General features: G+C 50.4%; 1 protein-coding gene across 2 annotated transcripts in view; it reads left to right on the top strand.

The window, feature by feature from the left end:
* The window catches only part of serpinb1l3 (serpin peptidase inhibitor, clade B (ovalbumin), member 1, like 3), a 40,908-nt gene extending 21,886 nt beyond the window's left edge, over positions 1 to 19,022 (top strand). For both annotated transcript variants that reach the window (XM_079260189.1, XM_079260188.1), the window contains 5 exons: positions 1,397 to 1,539; positions 3,340 to 3,417; positions 17,885 to 17,974; positions 18,059 to 18,239; positions 18,382 to 19,022. In XM_079260189.1, the coding sequence (XP_079116315.1) occupies positions 1,397 to 1,539; positions 3,340 to 3,417; positions 17,885 to 17,974; positions 18,059 to 18,239; positions 18,382 to 18,608 (719 nt within the window). In that variant the 3' untranslated portion in view covers positions 18,609 to 19,022. The remainder of the gene's footprint in view (positions 1 to 1,396; positions 1,540 to 3,339; positions 3,418 to 17,884; positions 17,975 to 18,058; positions 18,240 to 18,381) is intronic.
* The last annotated feature ends 5,566 nt before the right edge of the window (positions 19,023 to 24,588 follow it).

The following is a 24,588-nucleotide window of genomic DNA, read 5'->3' as shown; positions in this document are numbered from 1 at the left end:
CTGAACTGCTGTTCGGTGCATAAGCACAGACAACAGTCAGGACCCGTCCCCCCACCCGGAGGCGGAGGGAAACTACCCTTTCATCCACCGGGGTAAACCCCAACGTGCAGGCACCAAGCTGGGGGCTGATGAGAATGCCCACACCTGCTCGGCGCCTCTCACCATGAGCAACTCCAGAGTGGAAGAAGGTCCAGCCCCTCTTGAGGGTTCTGGTTCCAGAGCCCAAGCCATGCGTCGAGGTGAGTCCAACTATATCTAGTCGGAACCGCTCAACCTCGCGCACAAGCTCAGGCTCCTTCCCCACCAGAGAGGTGACGTTCCACGTCCCTAGAGCCAGCTTCTGCAGCCGGGAATCGGACCGCCAGGGTCCCCGCCCCTTGCTGCCGCCCAGCTCACACTGCACCCGACCCCTACGGCTCCTCCCGCAGATGGTGAGCCCACGGGAAGTGGAGCCCATGTAACCCTTTCTGGCTGAGCCCGACCGGGCCCCATGGGCGAAGGCCCGGCCACCAGACGCTCGCTCTCGTACCCCGCCTCCAGGCCTGGCTCCAGAGGGGGGTCCCGGTAACCCGCGTCCGGGCAAGGGAACATTTATGCCCAGGTTGGTCGTCATCGTAGAGGTCGATGAGCCGTGCTTGGTCTGGTCCCTCCCCTAGACACCTGTTTGCCATGGTGACCCTACCAGGGGCATAAAGCCCCCGACAACATAGCTGCTAGGATCTTCGGGACGCACAAACCCCTCCACCACGATAAGGTGACGGCTCAGGGAGGGGTGCTTGTGGTGTTCAGCAAGTTAAACCACTGCTACATCACTCCATTACAGGAGTCACCATAGCAACCCGCTTGACAGGTGAAAGAGAGAAAGTTGCCACAAATGTAACAGAGTTCCTATTCTTAAGCATATTTAGCAAGTTTAGTACAAAACAACAGGAGTTTAAATGTTTACTGTGTGGTATGAGCAGATAAACAGGTTTTATGTGACCTGTAAACCGTGTTTATCCTTACTTATGTTTTTACTAATGACAACACCACAGGTAGTTTCCCGCTTTGTTCTTTCCTTTTGTATGTTTCAGTTACCATGGTGATGTTCTGCTCTGTAAAGTTGCCAAATAAAAAAGGACCTCGTCACATTATAATGCCATCAGGTACTTTTGTTAATCTAGGAGACATCTTCACGCCGCCATCTGTCTTCCTCTGGTGCGTTTTACTGCCGCTTGGCAAACCTTCTTCATCTAAAGCTGTTGGGTGGTCTGTGGGTAGAGCCCACTGTGGAGATCTGCGGCCAGACTGTCTAGCCAGACTTAGACAGGATCCATCAGTTTCTCATCACATTTATGTACACAGCACATCTTAAGTAAAGCAGAAATACAACACTGTGCTTGTAAATGTTCTTCAGGTAAAATTAAAGACGTGCTGACCCCTGGAGTGGTAGATTCCTTTACCAGACTGGTTCTGGTCAATGCCATTTACTTCAAGGGCAACTGGAACAAGCAGTTTAAGGACAGTGCCACACGAGACGCCCAGTTCAGACTCAACAAGGTAAACCTGCCGTAAAACAAGCAAAAATAACCCTGTAAGATACTAACTAGGGCCTGACCGATATATCGTCCGGCCGATATGGGGGTCCAGGGTGGTATCGGCTATTGGTAAAAAATTGCCAATTTTTTTATTGTTTTATTTTTGTCATTAAAAATGTAATCGCGCTACTTATCCAGCAAACATGGGCGCCATCTGCTGGATAAGTAGCGGAGCGGGGTCATCCTTGCTCATGGCTGCCTACCGTGGAAGCCGAGACAGAGCACACCGGACGGTGAAACAGATAGACGCTGAGCCAAGTAAAGTCACGTCTGCACACCAGCATTTTATATTTAGTCTCTGGTAAGTTGAAATGTTAAATAAACACAGTTATGTTTTCCTTTTTACATTCTCTACAAGCTTGTCATTGCGTGTTTAGTTAAATAGCGACTATCGTCATCATCTCTAAAAATAGCCATAATCTGACGGCTATTTTTTCCAACAGCGTCTTTAAGAATGACGACTTTACATCTTATAGAGGCGCCCCCAAAACACCCGTAGCCATGAGGAAAGTCATCAGAGGGAGCGAGGAAAGCCGTGCTTAGTGTTTAGCCTGGTGAACGTGTGTGAAAGTTGGTGGCTGTGTGCCATTTACACAACTTCTGAATACTTATTAGGGTCCGAGCCATACGAAGTATGGCAAGGCCCTATTGTTATTGTAATGTTTATTATTATTATTATTATTATTATTATTATTATTATTAGTGGTGCAACGGATCATCATTGATCCGCGATCCGTTCGGATCAGTACCTACGGTTCGGCACACGTGATCCGCGGATTGATAAAAAATAAAAAAGAAAGCTGCGTGCATAATCGTTCCACACCAGTGTAGCGTGGTCATGGCGAGCGGAGGAACTTGAACGCCCGGTTGTGGGAACACTTTGGTTTCCCTGTCAGATACGATGAAGAAGGAAAGAGGTCAGCTGATAAAACAATGACGGTGTGTCGGCACTGTGGAATAAGAAAACCGGATTTACATTTTTATAAATCAGTGAATAATTCAGATCGTTCATGGTGTCTAACAGGTAGACATGAGTTTAACAATGAGCATAGAATGTTTTAGCTTTGAGTAATATTTTTTATTTTTTATCTGATGGATGGATTTATCGGCCATTATGTCGGCTATCGGCTCTAAAGTCTTTATATCGGTATCGGTATCCAAAAATCCATATCGGTCGGGCCCTAATACGAACACGATCTAAACTTGTACCAGCTGGGATGAAGAACACAACTGGTCGTAAACTAAGACTAACTAATCTAATAGTAAACCAAGTCTTGCTGTAAACTAAGACAAACTAGAGATGTTGCTGTAATTGAATAATAACATGTGAATGTGTTCATGCTGATGGTGCTGAAACAGATGCTAAAATGTTCATGTAGTTTGGCAGACAGGTGATATGTGTCATTGTCTTTCCAACTTTTAGACTTTTAGTTGCTGTGGTACAGGAGGAATTAAATCCCAGATGTTTGCAACATGAAATAAAAAAATAAATAAAATAAAGAATAAAACATAAGAATAACGGGGAGCCTCATATCCAAAAGGCTCCTCTTGGCAAGTTGAATGTGTTCAGCACAGCATGGCAGCCAGACCATCATTCTGCTGGACAGGACAAGTTAAAAGCAGAGGACTTTTTGGTGTCTAAGACATAAAAACACGTATTTCTTATTCATTATCAGATATCAATAGATTTGCAGATTAGGTGACGTGTGGAAAACTTAATCTGGTGAAAAGTCTCTGTTAAATGTTGTCTCTTGTTTTGTAGAATGACACGAAGCCAATGAAGATGATGTCTCAGAAATCCAAGTTCCCCCTAACTTACATCCCCGAAGCCAGCTGCCAGGTAACGTGGTTCATACATGACCAACCTTTCTCTTCTTCTTCCACATGTTCCTTCTCAGTCTGCATCATGTCTGCAGCCTCTGATCTCCGTCTGGTTTTATTCACATTGAAGCCAAATTAGGAACGTCTCATGTTACAGATGTTATTCTATATTTGGTGGATTTTACAGTAAAAATCTCCACAGGTCAAAGTCTGCCTCCATACTGATTAAAGCTAATGATCAGCTTTGTGGCTCTTCTGTTTGACCAGCTGATGGAGATTACATCCACCTTCATAGGTTAGGAAATGATAAATACACAAATTCCTCTGATTAAACCCAGTTAGTGTGATCTGTAAAGGAATATAAATATCTTCTAATCAGAAAAGTTCAAACGTCAGGACTGAACAGCAGATGGAGCCTCTACTTCTCCTGAGAAATGAAAACAATAACACAGGCAGGGTTGACTTGGACAGGTGACCTGTCCATCACAGGAAACCTGGACAGGTCCTTACGAAATAATAACAAACAAAAGGAGTGCTGACGGCCTTTCATAAAAAGCCCTTAGACGTGTTACCTGAAGCAAGCTGCAGAGCAAACACCTGGACACTCACCTGGATGACAAGCTGACCCTAAGATCTCATCAGCAAAAGTATTTTTATGGGAAACTTTTAGCTTTAATGAAGACAGGAGTTTATTTTTTTTAAAATAATTTACTCATCTTTTATTAAATCTCTTTTAGTTGTATTGTTTTATTTTTGTGTTGGTTTGGCTCCATTTCCCTCAGATATAAATCATATTGCAGCAGATTGGATGCTTAATTAGCCTGAATGAACTCTCAGGCCCCTGTGATGGACTGGCGAGCTGTCCAGGGTGTATGCTGTCATTCGCCCTGGGACTGCTGGGATAGGCTCCAGCTTCCCCGCCATCCTTCATTGGAATAAGAGCTTAGGAAAATGAATGAATGAACTCTCAGGCCTGGGTCAAAGTCCTGAGCAAGGCCCGGTCAGTTGTGACGGATCACAGCCTCCTATTGGCTTGTGAGGTTCCGTCAGGCTGTCCCTCACCATCGCTCTGCTGAACATTTATCACTATTGATGTTGGCTGCCATCTTGTTTAATCTCCACTGTCCTCTATTTTATGTATTGTGTACCGACCACCCGAACCTAATAAGGATGTTTTAAATTACTTTGCAGCTCTTCTGGCTCATCTGTCTTCACTCTCTCAAAATCTGATAATACTCAGTGACTTTAACATTCAAATAGACAATAATCTTCTTTCCAAAGACTTTGGATCCTGCTTGAAAAGTTTTGGTTTACAACGACATATTAATGTCTCCAGTCACTGTAAAGATCATATTCTGGACTTGGTTTGTTACTCTGGTGTTACTCCCGCTGATTGTCAAGCTTATCACATTCCCTCCTCCGATCATAAACTGATCTGTTTCAATATAAATGTATCTCTCACCAAAACCCACCCACCCGCCCCTCTACATCTCTTTCAGGAAAATTAAGGATATCGATCTCGACATATTTTCATCTGCCATAAACAACCCTCCCACTCCATCCAGTCTCTCCACTCCTGATGAGCTGGTGTCTCACTATAACAACAACCTCCTTAACAGCTTTGCTCCACTGAGACACCTGTTTCCTTCTCCTGCTCTGCTCCACGGTCCACCCCCACGGTCCACCCCCACGGCCATTTTTATTATTATTCCGCCGAACTTTGCCGCGCTACTCCTCCTGCGCCGTTCAGGTCACTTCAGTCATTTACTTCTCAAACCCTGCAGCTCCTTCAGGACATGCGTGCTACGACTTTTGTCGTTTCAAATCTTCGTAGTTTTTGAGATATTTAGCATTTTGTAAAAAATTAATTCGGCCTTGTGATTGGATGAAAGTCCTTCAAACCCACCGTGCATTGGACCTTGCAAAAATTCAGCTCTGTGATTGATTTTGGGGGTTTCAGAGCTCTGCACCGGTTTGCAGTTCATCAAGGTCCCGTCCCCATCGTCTTTCCTGCAAAATGTTTGGCACGCTACTCCTCCTACACCTTTTGTCTCACTTCAACCATTCAGGTATCAAACTGTTCAGCTCATTCAGAAGATATGTTCTATGACTTTTGGTCTTTCTAACATTTAAACTTTTCAAGTTACTCACATTTTTGCCAAATGTTAAAATCCTCTCCAGTGATTGGACGAAACGGAATTCAGCTCAGCGATTGGTCCATTTTGTGCACCGGGACAGAGGTACACATACAAGGCATGGGTTCAAATGAAGCATTTAACATACAGCTCTATTGTTGTTTGTCGGTTGTTGCTGGTGTGATGGCGTGCAGTTCTGCAGACTGCTCAGTGTGAACTGTTGGTCTCAGCTGCACACTTCAAGGGGCAAAGGAATTTATTTGCAAATGTCCCAGTTAAATATGAAGGATTTGTTCCAACAATGCTTCCTGCAACATTTCAACACTTTGATAAATCTTAAACACATTAAAAAAAAATTCACACTGAACAATAAAGTCTGTCACATCTTTACTGGAGTTTAGTCCAACGCACATGTTTTTGCAATCCCGCTAATTCCACCCTGCTGGACGTGGGAAAAATGACGCTTTTGGTGCAACTAAGAGTCCTGGCAGCATAGTGAGTTAGGTCTGTGTGCTTCAATACAGAAGTTCATGGGTTCAATCCCGATGGGGCAATTAGAAAAAATGTTTTGATTTTTTTTCTCTCAATTTCTTATATTTATTCAATTTCATTTCAATCATTCAGTATAGTTCAATAAATGAGCATTCACAGTTGCTATTATTTCAATAATAGCTGGTTCTAGTTAAAATTCCAGTCTGGCTTCCGTCCCCTTCACAGCACAGAATCTTCTAAAAACCACCAACAACCTTCTTCTCTTCATATCGTCTCACCTGGTTCTCTTCATATTGTCTCACCTGGTTCTCTTCATATTGTCTCACCTGGTTCTCTTCATGTCCGTCTCACCTGGTTCTCTTCATGTCCGTCTCACCTGGTTCTCTTCATATTGTCTCACCTGGTTCTCTTCATATTGTCTCACCTGGTTCTCTTCATATTGTCTCACCTGGTTCTCTTCATGTCCGTCTCACCTGGTTCTCTTCATATCGTCTCACCTGGTTCTCTTCATGTCCGTCTCACCTGGTTCTCTTCATATCGTCTCACCTGGTTCTCTTCATATTGTCTCACCTGGTTCTCTTCATATTGTCTCACCTGGTTCTCTTCATGTCCGTCTCACCTGGTTCTCTTCATATCGTCTCACCTGGTTCTCTTCATGTCCGTCTCACCTGGTTCTCTTCATATCGTCTCACCTGGTTCTCTTCATATTGTCTCACCTGGTTCTCTTCATGTCCGTGTCACCTGGTTCTCTTCATATTGTCTCACCTGGTTCTCTTCATATCGTCTCACCTGGTTCTCTTCATATTGTCTCACCTGGTTCTCTTCATGTCCGTCTCACCTGGTTCTCTTCATATTGTCTCACCTGGTTCTCTTCATATTGTCTCACCTGGTTCTCTTCATATTGTCTCACCTGGTTCTCTTCATATTGTCTCACCTGGTTCTCTTCATGTCCGTCTCACCTGGTTCTCTTCATATTGTCTCACCTGGTTCTCTTCATATTGTCTCACCTGGTTCTCTTCATATTGTCTCACCTGGTTCTCTTCATATTGTCTCACCTGGTTCTCTTCATATCGTCTCACCTGGTTCTCTTCATATCGTCTCACCTGGTTCTCTTCATATTGTCTCACCTGGTTCTCTTCATATTGTCTCACCTGGTTCTCTTCATATTGTCTCACCTGGTTCTCTTCATGTCCGTGTCACCTGGTTCTCTTCATATTGTCTCACCTGGTTCTCTTCATATTGTCTCACCTGGTTCTCTTCATATTGTCTCACCTGGTTCTCTTCATATTGTCTCACCTGGTTCTCTTCATGTCCGTCTCACCTGGTTCTCTTCATATTGTCTCACCTGGTTCTCTTCATGTCCGTCTCACCTGGTTCTCTTCATATTGTCTCACCTGGTTCTCTTCATGTCCGTCTCACCTGGTTCTCTTCATATTGTCTCACCTGGTTCTCTTCATATCGTCTCACCTGGTTCTCTTCATATTGTCTCACCTGGTTCTCTTCATATTGTCTCACCTGGTTCTCTTCATATCGTCTCACCTGGTTCTCTTCATATCGTCTCATCTGGTTCTCTTCATATTGTCTCACCTGGTTCTCTTCATATTGTCTCACCTGGTTCTCTTCATGTCCGTCTCACCTGGTTCTCTTCATATTGTCTCACCTGGTTCTCTTCATATCGTCTCACCTGGTTCTCTTCATGTCCGTCTCACCTGGTTCTCTTCATATTGTCTCACCTGGTTCTCTTCATATCGTCTCACCTGGTTCTCTTCATGTCCGTCTCACCTGGTTCTCTTCATATCGTCTCACCTGGTTCTCTTCATGTCCGTCTCACCTGGTTCTCTTCATATTGTCTCACCTGGTTCTCTTCATATTGTCTCACCTGGTTCTCTTCATATTGTCTCACCTGGTTCTCTTCATATCGTCTCACCTGGTTCTCTTCATGTCCGTCTCACCTGGTTCTCTTCATGTCCGTCTCACCTGGTTCTCTTCATGTCCGTCTCACCTGGTTCTCTTCATATTGTCTCACCTGGTTCTCTTCATGTCCGTCTCACCTGGTTCTCTTCATATTGTCTCACCTGGTTCTCTTCATGTCCGTCTCACCTGGTTCTCTTCATATTGTCTCACCTGGTTCTCTTCATATTGTCTCACCTGGTTCTCTTCATATCGTCTCACCTGGTTCTCTTCATGTCCGTCTCACCTGGTTCTCTTCATATTGTCTCACCTGGTTCTCTTCATATTGTCTCACCTGGTTCTCTTCATGTCCGTCTCACCTGGTTCTCTTCATATTGTCTCACCTGGTTCTCTTCATATTGTCTCACCTGGTTCTCTTCATGTCCGTCTCACCTGGTTCTCTTCATATCGTCTCACCTGGTTCTCTTCATATTGTCTCACCTGGTTCTCTTCATATCGTCTCACCTGGTTCTCTTCATGTCCGTCTCACCTGGTTCTCTTCATATTGTCTCACCTGGTTCTCTTCATATTGTCTCACCTGGTTCTCTTCATGTCCGTCTCACCTGGTTCTCTTCATATTGTCTCACCTGGTTCTCTTCATATTGTCTCACCTGGTTCTCTTCATATTGTCTCACCTGGTTCTCTTCATGTCCGTCTCACCTGGTTCTCTTCATATCGTCTCACCTGGTTCTCTTCATGTCCGTCTCACCTGGTTCTCTTCATATCGTCTCACCTGGTTCTCTTCATATTGTCTCACCTGGTTCTCTTCATGTCCGTCTCACCTGGTTCTCTTCATATTGTCTCACCTGGTTCTCTTCATATTGTCTCACCTGGTTCTCTTCATGTCCGTCTCACCTGGTTCTCTTCATATTGTCTCACCTGGTTCTCTTCATATCGTCTCACCTGGTTCTCTTCATATCGTCTCACCTGGTTCTCTTCATGTCCGTCTCACCTGGTTCTCTTCATGTCCGTCTCACCTGGTTCTCTTCATGTCCGTCTCACCTGGTTCTCTTCATGTCCGTCTCACCTGGTTCTCTTCATATCGTCTCACCTGGTTCTCTTCATATTGTCTCACCTGGTTCTCTTCATATTGTCTGACCTGGTTCTCTTCATATTGTCTGACCTGGTTCTCTTCATGTCCGTCTCACCTGGTTCTCTTCATATTGTCTCACCTGGTTCTCTTCATATTGTCTCACCTGGTTCTCTTCATATTGTCTCACCTGGTTCTCTTCATATTGTCTCACCTGGTTCTCTTCATATCGTCTCACCTGGTTCTCTTCATATCGTCTCACCTGGTTCTCTTCATGTCCGTCTCACCTGGTTCTCTTCATATTGTCTCACCTGGTTCTCTTCATATCGTCTCACCTGGTTCTCTTCATGTCCGTCTCACCTGGTTCTCTTCATATCGTCTCACCTGGTTCTCTTCATATCGTCTCACCTGGTTCTCTTCATATTGTCTCACCTGGTTCTCTTCATATCGTCTCACCTGGTTCTCTTCATGTCCGTCTCACCTGGTTCTCTTCATGTCCGTCTCACCTGGTTCTCTTCATATTGTCTCACCTGGTTCTCTTCATATCGTCTCACCTGGTTCTCTTCATGTCCGTCTCACCTGGTTCTCTTCATGTCCGTCTCACCTGGTTCTCTTCATATTGTCTCACCTGGTTCTCTTCATGTCCGTCTCACCTGGTTCTCTTCATGTCCGTCTCACCTGGTTCTCTTCATATTGTCTCACCTGGTTCTCTTCATATTGTCTCACCTGGTTCTCTTCATGTCCGTCTCACCTGGTTCTCTTCATATTGTCTCACCTGGTTCTCTTCATATTGTCTCACCTGGTTCTCTTCATATTGTCTCACCTGGTTCTCTTCATATTGTCTCACCTGGTTCTCTTCATGTCCGTCTCACCTGGTTCTCTTCATATTGTCTCACCTGGTTCTCTTCATATTGTCTCACCTGGTTCTCTTCATATTGTCTCACCTGGTTCTCTTCATGTCCGTCTCACCTGGTTCTCTTCATATTGTCTCACCTGGTTCTCTTCATGTCCGTCTCACCTGGTTCTCTTCATATTGTCTCACCTGGTTCTCTTCATATCGTCTCACCTGGTTCTCTTCATATTGTCTCACCTGGTTCTCTTCATATTGTCTCACCTGGTTCTCTTCATATTGTCTCACCTGGTTCTCTTCATATTGTCTCACCTGGTTCTCTTCATATTGTCTCACCTGGTTCTCTTCATGTCCGTCTCACCTGGTTCTCTTCATGTCCGTCTCACCTGGTTCTCTTCATATCGTCTCACCTGGTTCTCTTCATATCGTCTCACCTGGTTCTCTTCATATCGTCTCACCTGGTTCTCTTCATATTGTCTCACCTGGTTCTCTTCATGTCCGTCTCACCTGGTTCTCTTCATGTCCGTCTCACCTGGTTCTCTTCATGTCCGTCTCACCTGGTTCTCTTCATGTCCGTCTCACCTGGTTCTCTTCATATCGTCTCACCTGGTTCTCTTCATATCGTCTCACCTGGTTCTCTTCATATCGTCTCACCTGGTTCTCTTCATATTGTCTCACCTGGTTCTCTTCATATCGTCTCACCTGGTTCTCTTCATATCGTCTCACCTGGTTCTCTTCATATTGTCTCACCTGGTTCTCTTCATGTCCGTCTCACCTGGTTCTCTTCATATCGTCTCACCTGGTTCTCTTCATATCGTCTCACCTGGTTCTCTTCATATCGTCTCACCTGGTTCTCTTCATATTGTCTCACCTGGTTCTCTTCATGTCCGTCTCACCTGGTTCTCTTCATATTGTCTCACCTGGTTCTCTTCATGTCCGTCTCACCTGGTTCTCTTCATGTCCGTCTCACCTGGTTCTCTTCATGTCCGTCTCACCTGGTTCTCTTCATGTCCGTCTCACCTGGTTCTCTTCATATCGTCTCACCTGGTTCTCTTCATATTGTCTCACCTGGTTCTCTTCATATTGTCTGACCTGGTTCTCTTCATATTGTCTGACCTGGTTCTCTTCATGTCCGTCTCACCTGGTTCTCTTCATGTCCGTCTCACCTGGTTCTCTTCATATTGTCTCACCTGGTTCTCTTCATATTGTCTCACCTGGTTCTCTTCATATCGTCTCACCTGGTTCTCTTCATATCGTCTCACCTGGTTCTCTTCATTTCGTCTCACCTGGTTCTCTTCATATCGTCTCACCTGGTTCTCTTCATGTCCGTCTCACCTGGTTCTCTTCATATCGTCTCACCTGGTTCTCTTCATATCGTCTCACCTGGTTCTCTTCATATCGTCTCACCTGGTTCTCTTCATGTCCGTCTCACCTGGTTCTCTTCATGTCCGTCTCACCTGGTTCTCTTCATGTCCGTCTCACCTGGTTCTCTTCATATCGTCTCACCTGGTTCTCTTCATATCGTCTCACCTGGTTCTCTTCATATTGTCTCACCTGGTTCTCTTCATATCGTCTCACCTGGTTCTCTTCATGTCCGTCTCACCTGGTTCTCTTCATGTCCGTCTCACCTGGTTCTCTTCATGTCCGTCTCACCTGGTTCTCTTCATATTGTCTCACCTGGTTCTCTTCATATTGTCTCACCTGGTTCTCTTCAGTATCAACTTCTGTTCCTATGCAGACGACGCCCAGATCTACACCTCCTCCACCCACCTCCCTCTCCGTCAGATCTACACCTCCTCCACCCACCTCCCTCTCCGTCAGATCTACACCTCCTCCACCCACCTCCCTCTCCGTCAGATCTACACCTCCTCCACCCACCTCCCTCTCCGTCAGATCTACACCTCCTCCACCCACCTCCCTCTCCGTCAGATCTACACCTCCTCCACCCACCTCCCTCTCCGTCAGATCTACACCTCCTCCACCCACCTCCCTCTCCGTCAGATCTACACCTCCTCCACCCACCTCCCTCTCCGTCAGATCTACACCTCCTCCACCCACCTCCCTCTCCGTCAGATCTACACCTCCTCCACCCACCTCCCTCTCCGTCAGATCTACACCTCCTCCACCCACCCCCCTCTCCGTCAGATCTACACCTCCTCCACCCACCTCCCTCTCCGTCAGATCTACACCTCCTCCACCCACCCCCCTCTCCGTCAGATCTACACCTCCTCCACCCACCTCCCTCTCCGTCAGATCTACACCTCCTCCACCCACCCCCCTCTCCGTCAGATCTACACCTCCTCCACCCACCCCCCTCTCTGTCAGATCTACACCTCCTCCACCCACCTCCCTCTCCGTCAGATCTACACCTCCTCCACCCACCTCCCTCTCTGTCAGATCTACACCTCCTCCACCCACCTCCCTCTCCGTCAGATCTACACCTCCTCCACCCACCCCCCTCTCCGTCAGATCTACACCTCCTCCACCCACCTCCCTCTCTGTCAGATCTACACCTCCTCCACCCACCTCCCTCTCCGTCAGATCTACACCTCCTCCACCCACCCCCCTCTCTTTCAGATCTACACCTCCTCCACCTACCTCCCTCTCCGTCAGATCTACACCTCCTCCACCCACCCCCCTCTCCGTCAGATCTACACCTCCTCCACCCACCTCCCTCTCCGTCAGATCTACACCTCCTCCACCCACCTCCCTCTCAGTCAGATCTACACCTCCTCCACCCACCTCCCTCTCCGTCAGATCTACACCTCCTCCACCCACCCCCCTCTCCGTCAGATCTACACCTCCTCCACCCACCTCCCTCTCCGTCAGATCTACACCTCCTCCACCCACCTCCCTCTCCGTCAGATCTACACCTCCTCCACCCACCCCCCTCTCCGTCAGATCTACACCTCCTCCACCCACCTCCCTCTCCGTCAGATCTACACCTCCTCCACCCACCCCCCTCTCCGTCAGATCTACACCTCCTCCACCCACCTCCCTCTCCGTCAGATCTACACCTCCTCCACCCACCCCCCTCTCCGTCAGATCTACACCTCCTCCACCCACCCCCCTCTCTGTCAGATCTACACCTCCTCCACCCACCTCCCTCTCCGTCAGATCTACACCTCCTCCACCCACCTCCCTCTCTGTCAGATCTACACCTCCTCCACCCACCTCCCTCTCCGTCAGATCTACACCTCCTCCACCCACCCCCCTCTCCGTCAGATCTACACCTCCTCCACCCACCTCCCTCTCTGTCAGATCTACACCTCCTCCACCCACCTCCCTCTCCGTCAGATCTACACCTCCTCCACCCACCCCCCTCTCTTTCAGATCTACACCTCCTCCACCTACCTCCCTCTCCGTCAGATCTACACCTCCTCCACCCACCCCCCTCTCTGTCAGATCTACACCTCCTCCACCCACCTCCCTCTCCGTCAGATCTACACCTCCTCCACCCACCTCCCTCTCTGTCAGATCTACACCTCCTCCACCCACCTCCCTCTCCGTCAGATCTACACCTCCTCCACCCACCTCCCTCTCCGTCAGATCTACACCTCCTCCACCCACCTCCCTCTCCGTCAGATCTACACCTCCTCCACCCACCTCCCTCTCCGTCAGATCTACACCTCCTCCACCCACCCCCCTCTCTGTCAGATCTACACCTCCTCCACCCACCTCCCTCTCTGTCAGATCTACACCTCCTCCACCCACCTCCCTCTCTGTCAGATCTACACCTCCTCCACCCACCTCCCTCTCCGTCAGATCTACACCTCCTCCACCCACCTCCCTCTCCGTCAGATCTACACCTCCTCCACCCACCCCCCTCTCTGTCAGATCTACACCTCCTCCACCCACCTCCCTCTCTGTCAGATCTACACCTCCTCCACCCACCTCCCTCTCCGTCAGATCTACACCTCCTCCACCCACCTCCCTCTCCGTCAGATCTACACCTCCTCCACCCACCTCCCTCTCCGTCAGATCTACACCTCCTCCACCCACCTCCCTCTCCGTCAGATCTACACCTCCTCCACCCACCCCCCTCTCCGTCAGATCTACACCTCCTCCACCCACCTCCCTCTCCGTCAGATCTACACCTCCTCCACCCACCTCCCTCTCCGTCAGATCTACACCTCCTCCACCTACCTCCCTCTCCGTCAGATCTACACCTCCTCCACCCACCCCCCTCTCTGTCAGATCTACACCTCCTCCACCCACCTCCCTCTCCGTCAGATCTACACCTCCTCCACCCACCTCCCTCTCTGTCAGATCTACACCTCCTCCACCCACCTCCCTCTCCGTCAGATCTACACCTCCTCCACCCACCCCCCTCTCCGTCAGATCTACACCTCCTCCACCCACCTCCCTCTCCGTCAGATCTACACCTCCTCCACCCACCTCCCTCTCCGTCAGATCTACACCTCCTCCACCCACCCCCCTCTCCGTCAGATCTACACCTCCTCCACCCACCTCCCTCTCCGTCAGATCTACACCTCCTCCACCCACCCCCCTCTCCGTCAGATCTACACCTCCTCCACCCACCTCCCTCTCCGTCAGATCTACACCTCCTCCACCCACCCCCCTCTCCGTCAGATCTACACCTCCTCCACCCACCCCCCTCTCTGTCAGATCTACACCTCCTCCACCCACCTCCCTCTCCGTCAGATCTACACCTCCTCCACCCACCTCCCTCTCTGTCAGATCTACACCTCCTCCACCCACCTCCCTCTCCGTCAGATCTACACCTCCTCCACCCACCCCCCTCTCCGTCAGATCTACACCTCCTCCACCCACCTCCCTCTCTGTCAGATCTACACCTCCTCCACCCACCTCCCTCTCCGTCAGATCTACACCTCCTCCACCCACCCCCCTCTCTTTCAGATCTACACCTCCTCCACCTACCTCCCTCTCCGTCAGATCTACACCTCCTCCACCCACCCCCCTCTCTGTCAGATCTACACCTCCTCCACCCACCTCCCTCTCCGTCAGATCTACACCTCCTCCACCCACCTCCCTCTCTGTCAGATCTACACCTCCTCCACCCACCTCCCTCTCCGTCAGATCTACACCTCCTCCACCCACCTCCCTCTCCGTCAGATCTACACCTCCTCCACCCACCCCCCTCTCTGTCAGATCTACACCTCCTCCACCCACCTCCCTCTCCGTCAGATCTACACCTCCTCCACCCACCTCCCTCTCTGTCAGATCTACACCTCCTCCACCCACCTCCCTCTCCGTCAGATCTACACCTCCTCCACCCACCCCCCTCTCCGTCAGATCTACACCTCCTCCACCCACCTCCCTCTCTGTCAGATCTACACCTCCTCCACCCACCTCCCTCTCCGTCAGATCTACACCTCCTCCACCCACCCCCCTCTCTTTCAGATCTACACCTCCTCCACCTACCTCCCTCTCCGTCACATCTACACCTCCTCCACCCACCCCCCTCTCTGTCAGATCTACACCTCCTCCACCCACCTCCCTCTCCGTCAGATCTACACCTCCTCCACCCACCTCCCTCTCCGTCAGATCTACACCTCCTCCACCCACCTCCCTCTCCGTCAGATCTACACCTCCTCCACCCACCTCCCTCTCCGTCAGATCTACACCTCCTCCACCCACCTCCCTCTCCGTCAGATCTACACCTCCTCCACCCACCTCCCTCTCCGTCAGATCTACACCTCCTCCACCCACCCCCCTCTCTGTCAGATCTACACCTCCTCCACCCACCTCCCTCTCTGTCAGATCTACACCTCCTCCACCCACCTCCCTCTCTGTCAGATCTACACCTCCTCCACCCACCTCCCTCTCCGTCAGATCTACACCTCCTCCACCCACCTCCCTCTCCGTCAGATCTACACCTCCTCCACCCACCCCCCTCTCTGTCAGATCTACACCTCCTCCACCCACCTCCCTCTCTGTCAGATCTACACCTCCTCCACCCACCTCCCTCTCCGTCAGATCTACACCTCCTCCACCCACCTCCCTCTCCGTCAGATCTACACCTCCTCCACCCACCTCCCTCTCCGTCAGATCTACACCTCCTCCACCCACCTCCCTCTCCGTCAGATCTACACCTCCTCCACCCACCCCCCTCTCCGTCAGATCTACACCTCCTCCACCCACCTCCCTCTCCGTCAGATCTACACCTCCTCCACCCACCTCCCTCTCCGTCAGATCTACACCTCCTCCACCCACCCCCCTCTCCGTCAGATCTACACCTCCTCCACCCACCTCCCTCTCCGTCAGATCTACACCTCCTCCACCCACCTCCCTCTCCGTCAGATCTACACCTCCTCCACCCACCCCCCTCTCCGTCAGATCTACACCTCCTCCACCCACCTCCCTCTCCGTCAGATCTACACCTCCTCCACCCACCCCCCTCTCCGTCAGATCTACACCTCCTCCACCCACCTCCCTCTCCGTCAGATCTACACCTCCTCCACCCACCTCCCTCTCCGTCAGATCTACACCTCCTCCACCCACCTCCCTCTCCGTCAGATCTACACCTCCTCCACCCACCTCCCTCTCCGTCAGATCTACACCTCCTCCACCCACCCCCCTCTCCGTCAGATCTACACCTCCTCCACCCACCTCCCTCTCTGTCAGATCTACACCTCCTCCACCCACCTCCCTCTCTGTCAGATCTACACCTCCTCCACCCACCTCCCTCTCCGTCAGATCTACACCTCCTCCACCCACCCCCCTCTCCGTCAGATCTACACCTCCTCCACCCACCTCCCTCTCCGTCAGATCTACACCTCCTCCACCCACCTCCCTCTCCGTCAGATCTACACCTCCTCCACCCACCTCCCTCTCCGTCAGATCTACACCTCCTCCACCCACCCCCCTCTCCGTCAGATCTACACCTCCTCCACCCACCTCCCTCTCCGTCAGATCTACACCTCCTCCACCCACCTCCCTCTCCGTCAGATCTACACCTCCTCCACCCACCCCCCTCTCCGTCAGATCTACACCTCCTCCACCCACCCCCCTCTCTGTCAGATCTACACCTCCTCCACCCACCCCCCTCTCCGTCAGATCTACACCTCCTCCACCCACCTCCCTCTCTGTCAGATCTACACCTCCTCCACCCACCTCCCTCTCTGTCAGATCTACACCTCCTCCACCCACCCCCCTCTCCGTCAGATCTACACCTCCTCCACCCACCCCCCTCTCCGTCAGATCTACACCTCCTCCACCCACCTCCCTCTCCGTCAGATCTACACCTCCTCCACCCACCTCCCTCTCCGTCAGATCTACACCTCCTCCACCCACCCCCCTCTCTGTCAGATCTACACCTCCTCCACCCACCCCCCTCTGTCAGATCTACACCTCCTCCACCCACCCCCCTCTCCGTCAGATCTACACCTCCTCCACCCACCTCCCTCTCTGTCAGATCTACACCTCCTCAACCCACCCCCCTCTCCGTCAGATCTACACCTCCTCCACCCACCTCCCTCTCCGTCAGATCTACACCTCCTCCACCCACCTCCCTCTCCGTCAGATCTACACCTCCACCCACCCCCCTCTCTGTCAGATCTACACCTCCTCCACCCACCCCCCTCTCTGTCAGATCTACACCTCCTCCACCCACCTCCCTCTCCGTCAGATCTACACCTCCTCCACCCACCTCCCTCTCCGTCAGATCTACACCTCCACCCACCCCCCTCTCTGTCAGATCTACACCTCCTCCACCCACCTCCCTCTCCGTCAGATCTACACCTCCTCCACCCACCTCCCTCTCCGTCAGATCTACACCTCCTCCACCCACCTCCCTCTCAGATCTAGATGGACAAACGACCTTGTCCGAACAGCCGTCATACTCTGTCGTAGGAAACATCTTGTTTCTCCGCAGCCGTAAATATTGAGGTCTCATTGTCTGGGAAGCTAAACTTAGAGGGAACCTTCAGTTTGCCTACTTATTTTTCTGCTGCCCCCATGTGGTGATGGATGCAGAGACTAACCAGGATCATGTAAAACCATGAATGCAATTTTCTAAATGTGAAACCTTCCTTCTGTTTGACAGATCCTGGAGATGCCTTACAAAGGGAAGGAGCTAAGCATGCTCATCTTCCTACCCACTGATATTGAGGACGGTACAACAGGTCTGGAGAAGGTATGATGTGGACACGTTGACATGTGGACACATAACCAACCCTGAAAGACAAATAGTGAAGGATGTTTTTGTGTGCATGCTCAGCTGGAGAAGGAGCTGACGTACAACAACTTTGTGGAGTGGACTCGTCCAGACATGATGGATGAAGTTGATGTCCAGGTGGGCTTACCTCGGTTCAAGATGGAGCAGAAATACGACATGAAGAATGTCCTCTCTAGCATGGGCATGGTGGACGTCTTCAATATGGCGAAGAGTGACTTTTCTGGTAAGACTTATTCCTGGATCATATCAGGCATTTATTGGACATGAAAGTTGACATGACAACCGAGGTCTTCACCAACTTGCTCTTTAGTGAATACTATCTGATTTTGTCTGCTTCAAGTGTTCAGTCCTCTTCTTTGTTGCAGGTATGTCTCCTGCGAATGACCTGGTGCTGTCTGAAGTCTTCCACAAGGCTTTTGTGGAAGTTAATGAGGAAGGAACAGAGGCCGCCGCTGCCACTGCTGCTGTCATGATGCTCCGCTGTGCTTTGCGTCCAGCCATGTTTATCGCAGACCACCCTTTCCTCTTCTTCATCCGACATAACCCCTCCATGAGTGTTCTCTTTGCTGGCCGGTACTGCTCCCCTGAGTGAGGACACATCCAGAGCTCTCACCTGGAAATCCCCCATCTGCTTCCCGTCCTAAACTTGCAATGCCAAAATGATTGATTTATTCTGCGTCTTGACGATCTGGTTCCGTTTGGTATGATGCTTCAATACTTTAGTTTATCACTCCATGTTAAAACCTTCGCCTTAATATCATGTCTTCATCATCCAGCAGCGCGTAGATCAGCCTCAACTCTGCTTGTATACGTTGCACTTTATCTTTACTACATTAAATTTCAATGTTTGACAGTTTTGCTGAACCAAAAACAGAACTGTGATAAAAACCCCAGCAATGAAGAATGTCTTTGGCATCTGATTAAGTGGAGAGATTGGGAGTATTCCTGAAGGATTCTCTACGTGTCTGCCTGTTAATTCAATATTAAATAAGTTTTCATTTGGAAATATTGAGCTTCTTTTTTCCTTCTGTGTTTTCTGACATGGTCAGATGGAGGTACCCATCTCTTCCGGCCATTTGGTTGTTCAGGTGTCATTTATGTGAGGACTAAATAATAAGTCCCACATTATATGACGTGATTGATCCAAGTTGTTTAATCTACCTGTTCCATAATTCCGCAGTCAACATTTTATAACAAATGTGGAAAACTTGCTAAATATTGTATAAAGCTACAGAGGGTTTCTTTCTTTCACCTGTCAAAAGCCGGTTGATCTGAAATCAGTTGATGTGTTGCTATGGTGACGCCTGGAACAGAGATGTAACAGTGATTAACTTGCAGAGCTACATGTGCAGATATATTAAAATAGTAGCCAGTTGGCATTTGAATTCTTATTGACCATGGTATAAATTTAATGATAAACTGTTTCCAATTATTACATTACAACCTTGTCTTTAATTCTGTGTAACAGGTCAGCCAGTTCACCACAGACCAGATTTATCTGGGCCCTTATTACTTATTCATGCCTACAAAATAGCAACAGTGAATATAATGAAGACATGTTATGTACTGTGAGAATATGAAACCCCATCATGGATTTCTAACGGAATTACTGTGGCTTAAAGCAGAGCCGCCGTATGGGGGGAGGATTCCAAGGGTCTATGACTTATAGGGGCCCAAGAAGTTGTGCAAACTATTTTAGATTATTAAGCCTTCATTAAAATATCTTTTTTCAGAGGCTTTAAGAAAACATATCAGTAAAATAAAAGGATAAACAACAAATGGATATTGATGTTGACTGAACACCCCGTGAAAGTGAATGATGTGTCTGAAGCATCAGAACCAGCAGCAGCAGGTTGGAGCATCAGAACCAGCAGCAGCAGGTTGGAGCATCAGATCCAGCAGAAGGTTGGAGCATCAGAACCAGCAGCAGAAGGTTGGAGCATCAGATCCAGCAGCAGGTTGGAGCATCAGATCCAGCAGCAGGTTGGAGCATCAGATCCAGCAGCAGGTTGGAGCATCAGAACCATCAGCAGGTTGGAGCATCAGAACCAGCAGCAGGTTGGAGCATCAGATCCAGCAGCAGCAGGTTGGAGCATCAGAACCAGCAGCAGCAGGTTGGAGCATCAGATCCAGCAGCAGGTTGGAGCATCAGATCCAGCAGAAGGTTGGAGCATCTGATCCAGCAGCAGGTTGGAGCATCAGAACCAGCAGCAGAAGGTTGGAGCATCAGAACCAGCAGAAGGTTGGAGCATCAGAACCAGCAGCAGAAGGTTGGAGCATCAGATCCAGCAGCAGGTTGGAGCATCAGATCCAGCAGCAGGTTGGAGCATCAGATCCAGCAGCAGGTTGGAGCATCAGAACCATCAGCAGGTTGGAGCATCAGATCCAGCAGCAGGTTGGAGCATCAGAACCAGCAGCAGCAGGTTGGAGCATCAGAACCATCAGCAGGTTGGAGCATCAGATCCAGCAGCAGGTTGGAGCATCAGATCCAGCAGCAGGTTGGAGCATCAGAACCAGCAGCAGGTTGGAGCATCAGATCCAGCAGCAGGTTGGAGCATCAGAACATGCAGCAGGTTGGAGCATCAGAACCAGCAGCAGGTTGGAGCATCAGAACCAGCAGAAGGTTGGAGCATCAGAACCAGCAGCACTAGGTTGGAGCATCAGATCCAGCAGCAGGTTGGAGCATCAGATCCAGCAGCAGGTTGGAGCATCAGAACCAGCAGCAGGTTGGAGCATCAGAACATGCAGCAGGTTGGAGCATCAGAACCAGCAGCAGGTTGGAGCATCAGAACCAGCAGAAGGTTGGAGCATCAGATCCAGCAGCAGGTTGGAGCATCAGAACCAGCAGCAGGTTGGAGCATCAGAACCAGCAGCAGGTTGGAGCATCAGATCCAGCAGCAGGTTGGAGCATCAGATCCAGCAGAAGGTTGGAGCATCAGAACCAGCAGCACTAGGTTGGAGCATCAGAACCAGCAGCAGAAGGTTGGAGCATCAGAACCAGCAGAAGGTTGGAGCATCAGAACCAGCAGAAGGTTGGAGCATCAGATCCAGCAGCAGAAGGTTGGAGCATCAGAACCAGCAGCAGCAGGTTGGAGCATCAGAACCATCAGCAGGTTGGAGCATCAGAACCAGCAGCAGCAGGTTGGAGCATCAGAACCATCAGCAGGTTGGAGCATCAGAACCAGCAGCAGCAGGTTGGAGCATCAGATCCAGCAGCAGGTTGGAGCATCAGAACCAGCAGCAGGTTGGAGCATCAGAACCAGCAGCAGGTTGGAGCATCAGAACCAGCAGAAGGTTGGAGCATCAGAACCAGCAGCAGGTTGGAGCATCAGAACCAGCAGCAGAAGGTTGGAGCATCAGAACCAGCAGAAGGTTGGAGCATCAGATCCAGCAGCAGAAGGTTGGAGCATCAGATCCAGCAGCAGGTTGGAGCATCAGAACCAGCAGCAGCAGGTTGGAGCATCAGAACCATCAGCAGGTTGGAGCATCAGAACCAGCAGCAGCAGGTTGGAGCATCAGAACCATCAGCAGGTTGGAGCATCAGAACCAGCAGCAGCAGGTTGGAGCATCAGATCCAGCAGCAGGTTGGAGCATCAGAACCAGCAGCAGGTTGGAGCATCAGAACCAGCAGCAGGTTGGAGCATCAGAACCAGCAGAAGGTTGGAGCATCAGATCCAGCAGCAGGTTGGAGCATCAGATCCAGCAGAAGGTTGGAGCATCAGATCCAGCAGAAGTTTGGAGCATCAGAACCAGCAGCAGGTTGGAGCATCAGATCCAGCAGCAGAAGTTTGGAGCATCAGAACCAGCAGCAGGTTGGAGCATCAGAACCAGCAGCAGGTTGGAGCATCAGATCCAGCAGCAGAAGGTTGGAGCATCAGAACCAGCAGCAGGTTGGAGCGTCAGATCCAGCAGCAGAAGGTTGGAGCATCAGAACCAGCAGCAGGTTGGAGCATCAGAACCAGCAGCAGGTTGGAGCATCAGAACCAGCAGAAGGTTGGAGCATCAGAACCAGCAGAAGTTTGGAGCATCAGATCCAGCAGCAGTTTGGAGCATCAGAACCAGCAGCAGAAGGTTGGAGCATCAGAACCAGCAGCAGGTTGGAGCATCAGAACCAGCAGCAGGTTGGAGCATCAGATCCAGCAGCAGAAGGTTGGAGCATCAGAACCAGCAGCAGGTTGGAGCATCAGAACCAGCAGCAGGTTGGAGCATCAGAACCAGCAGCAGGTTGGAGCATCAGATCCGGCAGCAGAAGGTTGGAGCATCAGAACCAGCAGCAGGTTGGAGCATCAGAACCAGCAGCAGAAGGTTGGAGCATCAGATCCAGCAGCAGGTTGGAGCATCAGATCCAGCAGCAGGTTGGAGCATCAGAACCAGCAGCAGGTTGGAGCATCAGATCCAGCAGCAGAAGGTTGGAGCATCAGAACCAGCAGCAGGTTGGAGCATCAGAACCAGCAGCAGGTTGGAGCATCAGAACCAGCAGCAGGTTGGAGCATCAGAACCAGCAGCAGAAGGTTGGAGCATCAGAACCAGCAGCAGAAGGTTGGAGCATCAGATCCAGCAGCAGAAGGTTGGAGCATCAGATCCAGCAGAAGGTTGGAGCATCAGAACCAGCAGCAGAAGGTTGGAGCATCAGAACCAGCAGCAGAAGGTTGGAGCATCAGAACCAGCAGAAGGTTGGAGCATCAGAACCAGCAGCAGGTTGGAGCATCAGATCCAGCAGCAGCAGGTTGGAGCATCAGATCCAGCAGCAGCAGGTTGGAGCATCAGATCCAGCAGCAGCAGGTTGGAGCATCAGATCCAGCAGCAGGTTGGAGCATCAGAACCAGCAGCAGGTTGGAGCATCAGAACCAGCAGAAGGTTGGAGCATCAGATCCAGCAGAAGGTTGGAGCATCAGAACCAGCAGAAGGTTGGAGCATCAGAACCAGCAGCAGCAGGTTGGAGCATCAGAACCAGCAGAAGGTTGGAGCATCAGAACCAGCAGCAGAAGGTTGGAGCATCAGAACCAGCAGCAGAAGGTTGGAGCATCAGAACCAGCAGCAGAAGGTTGGAGCATCAGAACCAGCAGCAGAATGTTGGAGCATCAGATCCAGCAGCAGGTTGGAGCATCAGAACCAGCAGCAGAATGTTGGAGCATCAGATCCAGCAGCAGGTTGGAGCATCAGAACCAGCAGCAGAAGGTTGGAGCATCAGAACCAGCAGCAGAAGGTTGGAGCATCAGAACCAGCAGCAGAAGGTTGGAGCATCAGAACCAGCAGCAGGTTGGAGCATCAGAACCAGCAGCAGGTTGGAGCATCAGAACCAGCAGCAGGTTGGAGCATCAGATCCAGCAGCAGGTTGGAGCATCAGAACCAGCAGAAGGTTGGAGCATCAGAACCAGCAGCAGAAGGTTGGAGCATCAGAACCAGCAGCAGGTTGGAGCATCAGAACCAGCAGCAGGTTGGAGCATCAGAACCAGCAGCAGAAGGTTGGAGCATCAGATCCAGCAGCAGAAGGTTGGAGCATCAGATCCAGCAGCAGGTTGGAGCATCAGAACCAGCAGCAGGTTGGAGCATCAGAACCAGCAGCAGGTTGGAGCATCAGATCCAGCAGCAGGTTGGAGCATCAGATCCAGCAGCAGGTTGGAGCATCAGAACCAGCAGAAGGTTGGAGCATCAGAACCAGCAGCAGCAGGATGGAGCATCAGATCCAGCAGCAGGTTGGAGCATCAGATCCAGCAGCAGCAGGTTGGAGCATCAGAACCAGCAGCAGCAGGATGGAGCATCAGATCCAGCAGCAGGTTGGAGCATCAGATCCAGCAGCAGCAGGTTGGAGCATCAGAACCAGCAGCAGAAGGTTGGAGCATCAGAACCAGCAGCAGGTTGGAGCATCAGAACCAGCAGCAGAAGGTTGGAGCATCAGAACCAGCAGCAGGTTTGGAGCATCAGATCCAGCAGCAGGTTGGAGCATCAGATCCAGCAGCAGCAGGTTGGAGCATCAGATCCAGCAGCAGCAGGTTGGAGCATCAGATCCAGCAGCAGCAGGTTGGAGCATCATAACCAGCAGCAGCAGGTTGGAGCATCAGATCCAGCAGCAGAAGGTTGGAGCATCAGAACCAGCAGCAGGTTGGAGCATCAGATCCAGCAGCAGCAGGTTGGAGCATCAGAACCAGCAGAAGTTTGGAGCATCACATCCAGCAGCAGGTTGGAGCATCAGAACAAGCAGCAGGTTGGAGCATCAGAACCAGCAGAAGTTTGGAGCATCAGATCCAGCAGCAGGTTGCAGCATCAGAACCAGCAGAAGATTGGAGCATCAGAACCAGCAGAAGGTTGGAGCATCAGAACCAGCAGCAGCAGGTTGGAGCATCAGAACCAGCAGAAGTTTGGAGCATCACATCCAGCAGCAGGTTGGAGCATCAGATCCAGCAGCAGCAGGTTGGAGCATCAGAACCAGCAGCAGGTTGGAGCATCAGAACCAGCAGAAGGTTGGAGCATCAGATCCAGCAGCAGGTTGGAGCATCATAACCAGCAGAAGGTTGGAGCATCAGAACCAGCAGAAGTTTGGAGCATCAGAACAAACAGCAGGTTGGAGCATC

The sequence above is a fragment of the Telmatherina bonti genome (genome assembly GCF_933228915.1).
Source record: "Telmatherina bonti genome assembly, chromosome: 20".
In the NCBI taxonomy this organism is placed as follows: Eukaryota; Metazoa; Chordata; class Actinopteri; order Atheriniformes; family Telmatherinidae; genus Telmatherina; species Telmatherina bonti.
Note: the sequence above shows the minus strand (reverse complement) of the source record. Positions and strands in the feature narration are given on the sequence as shown.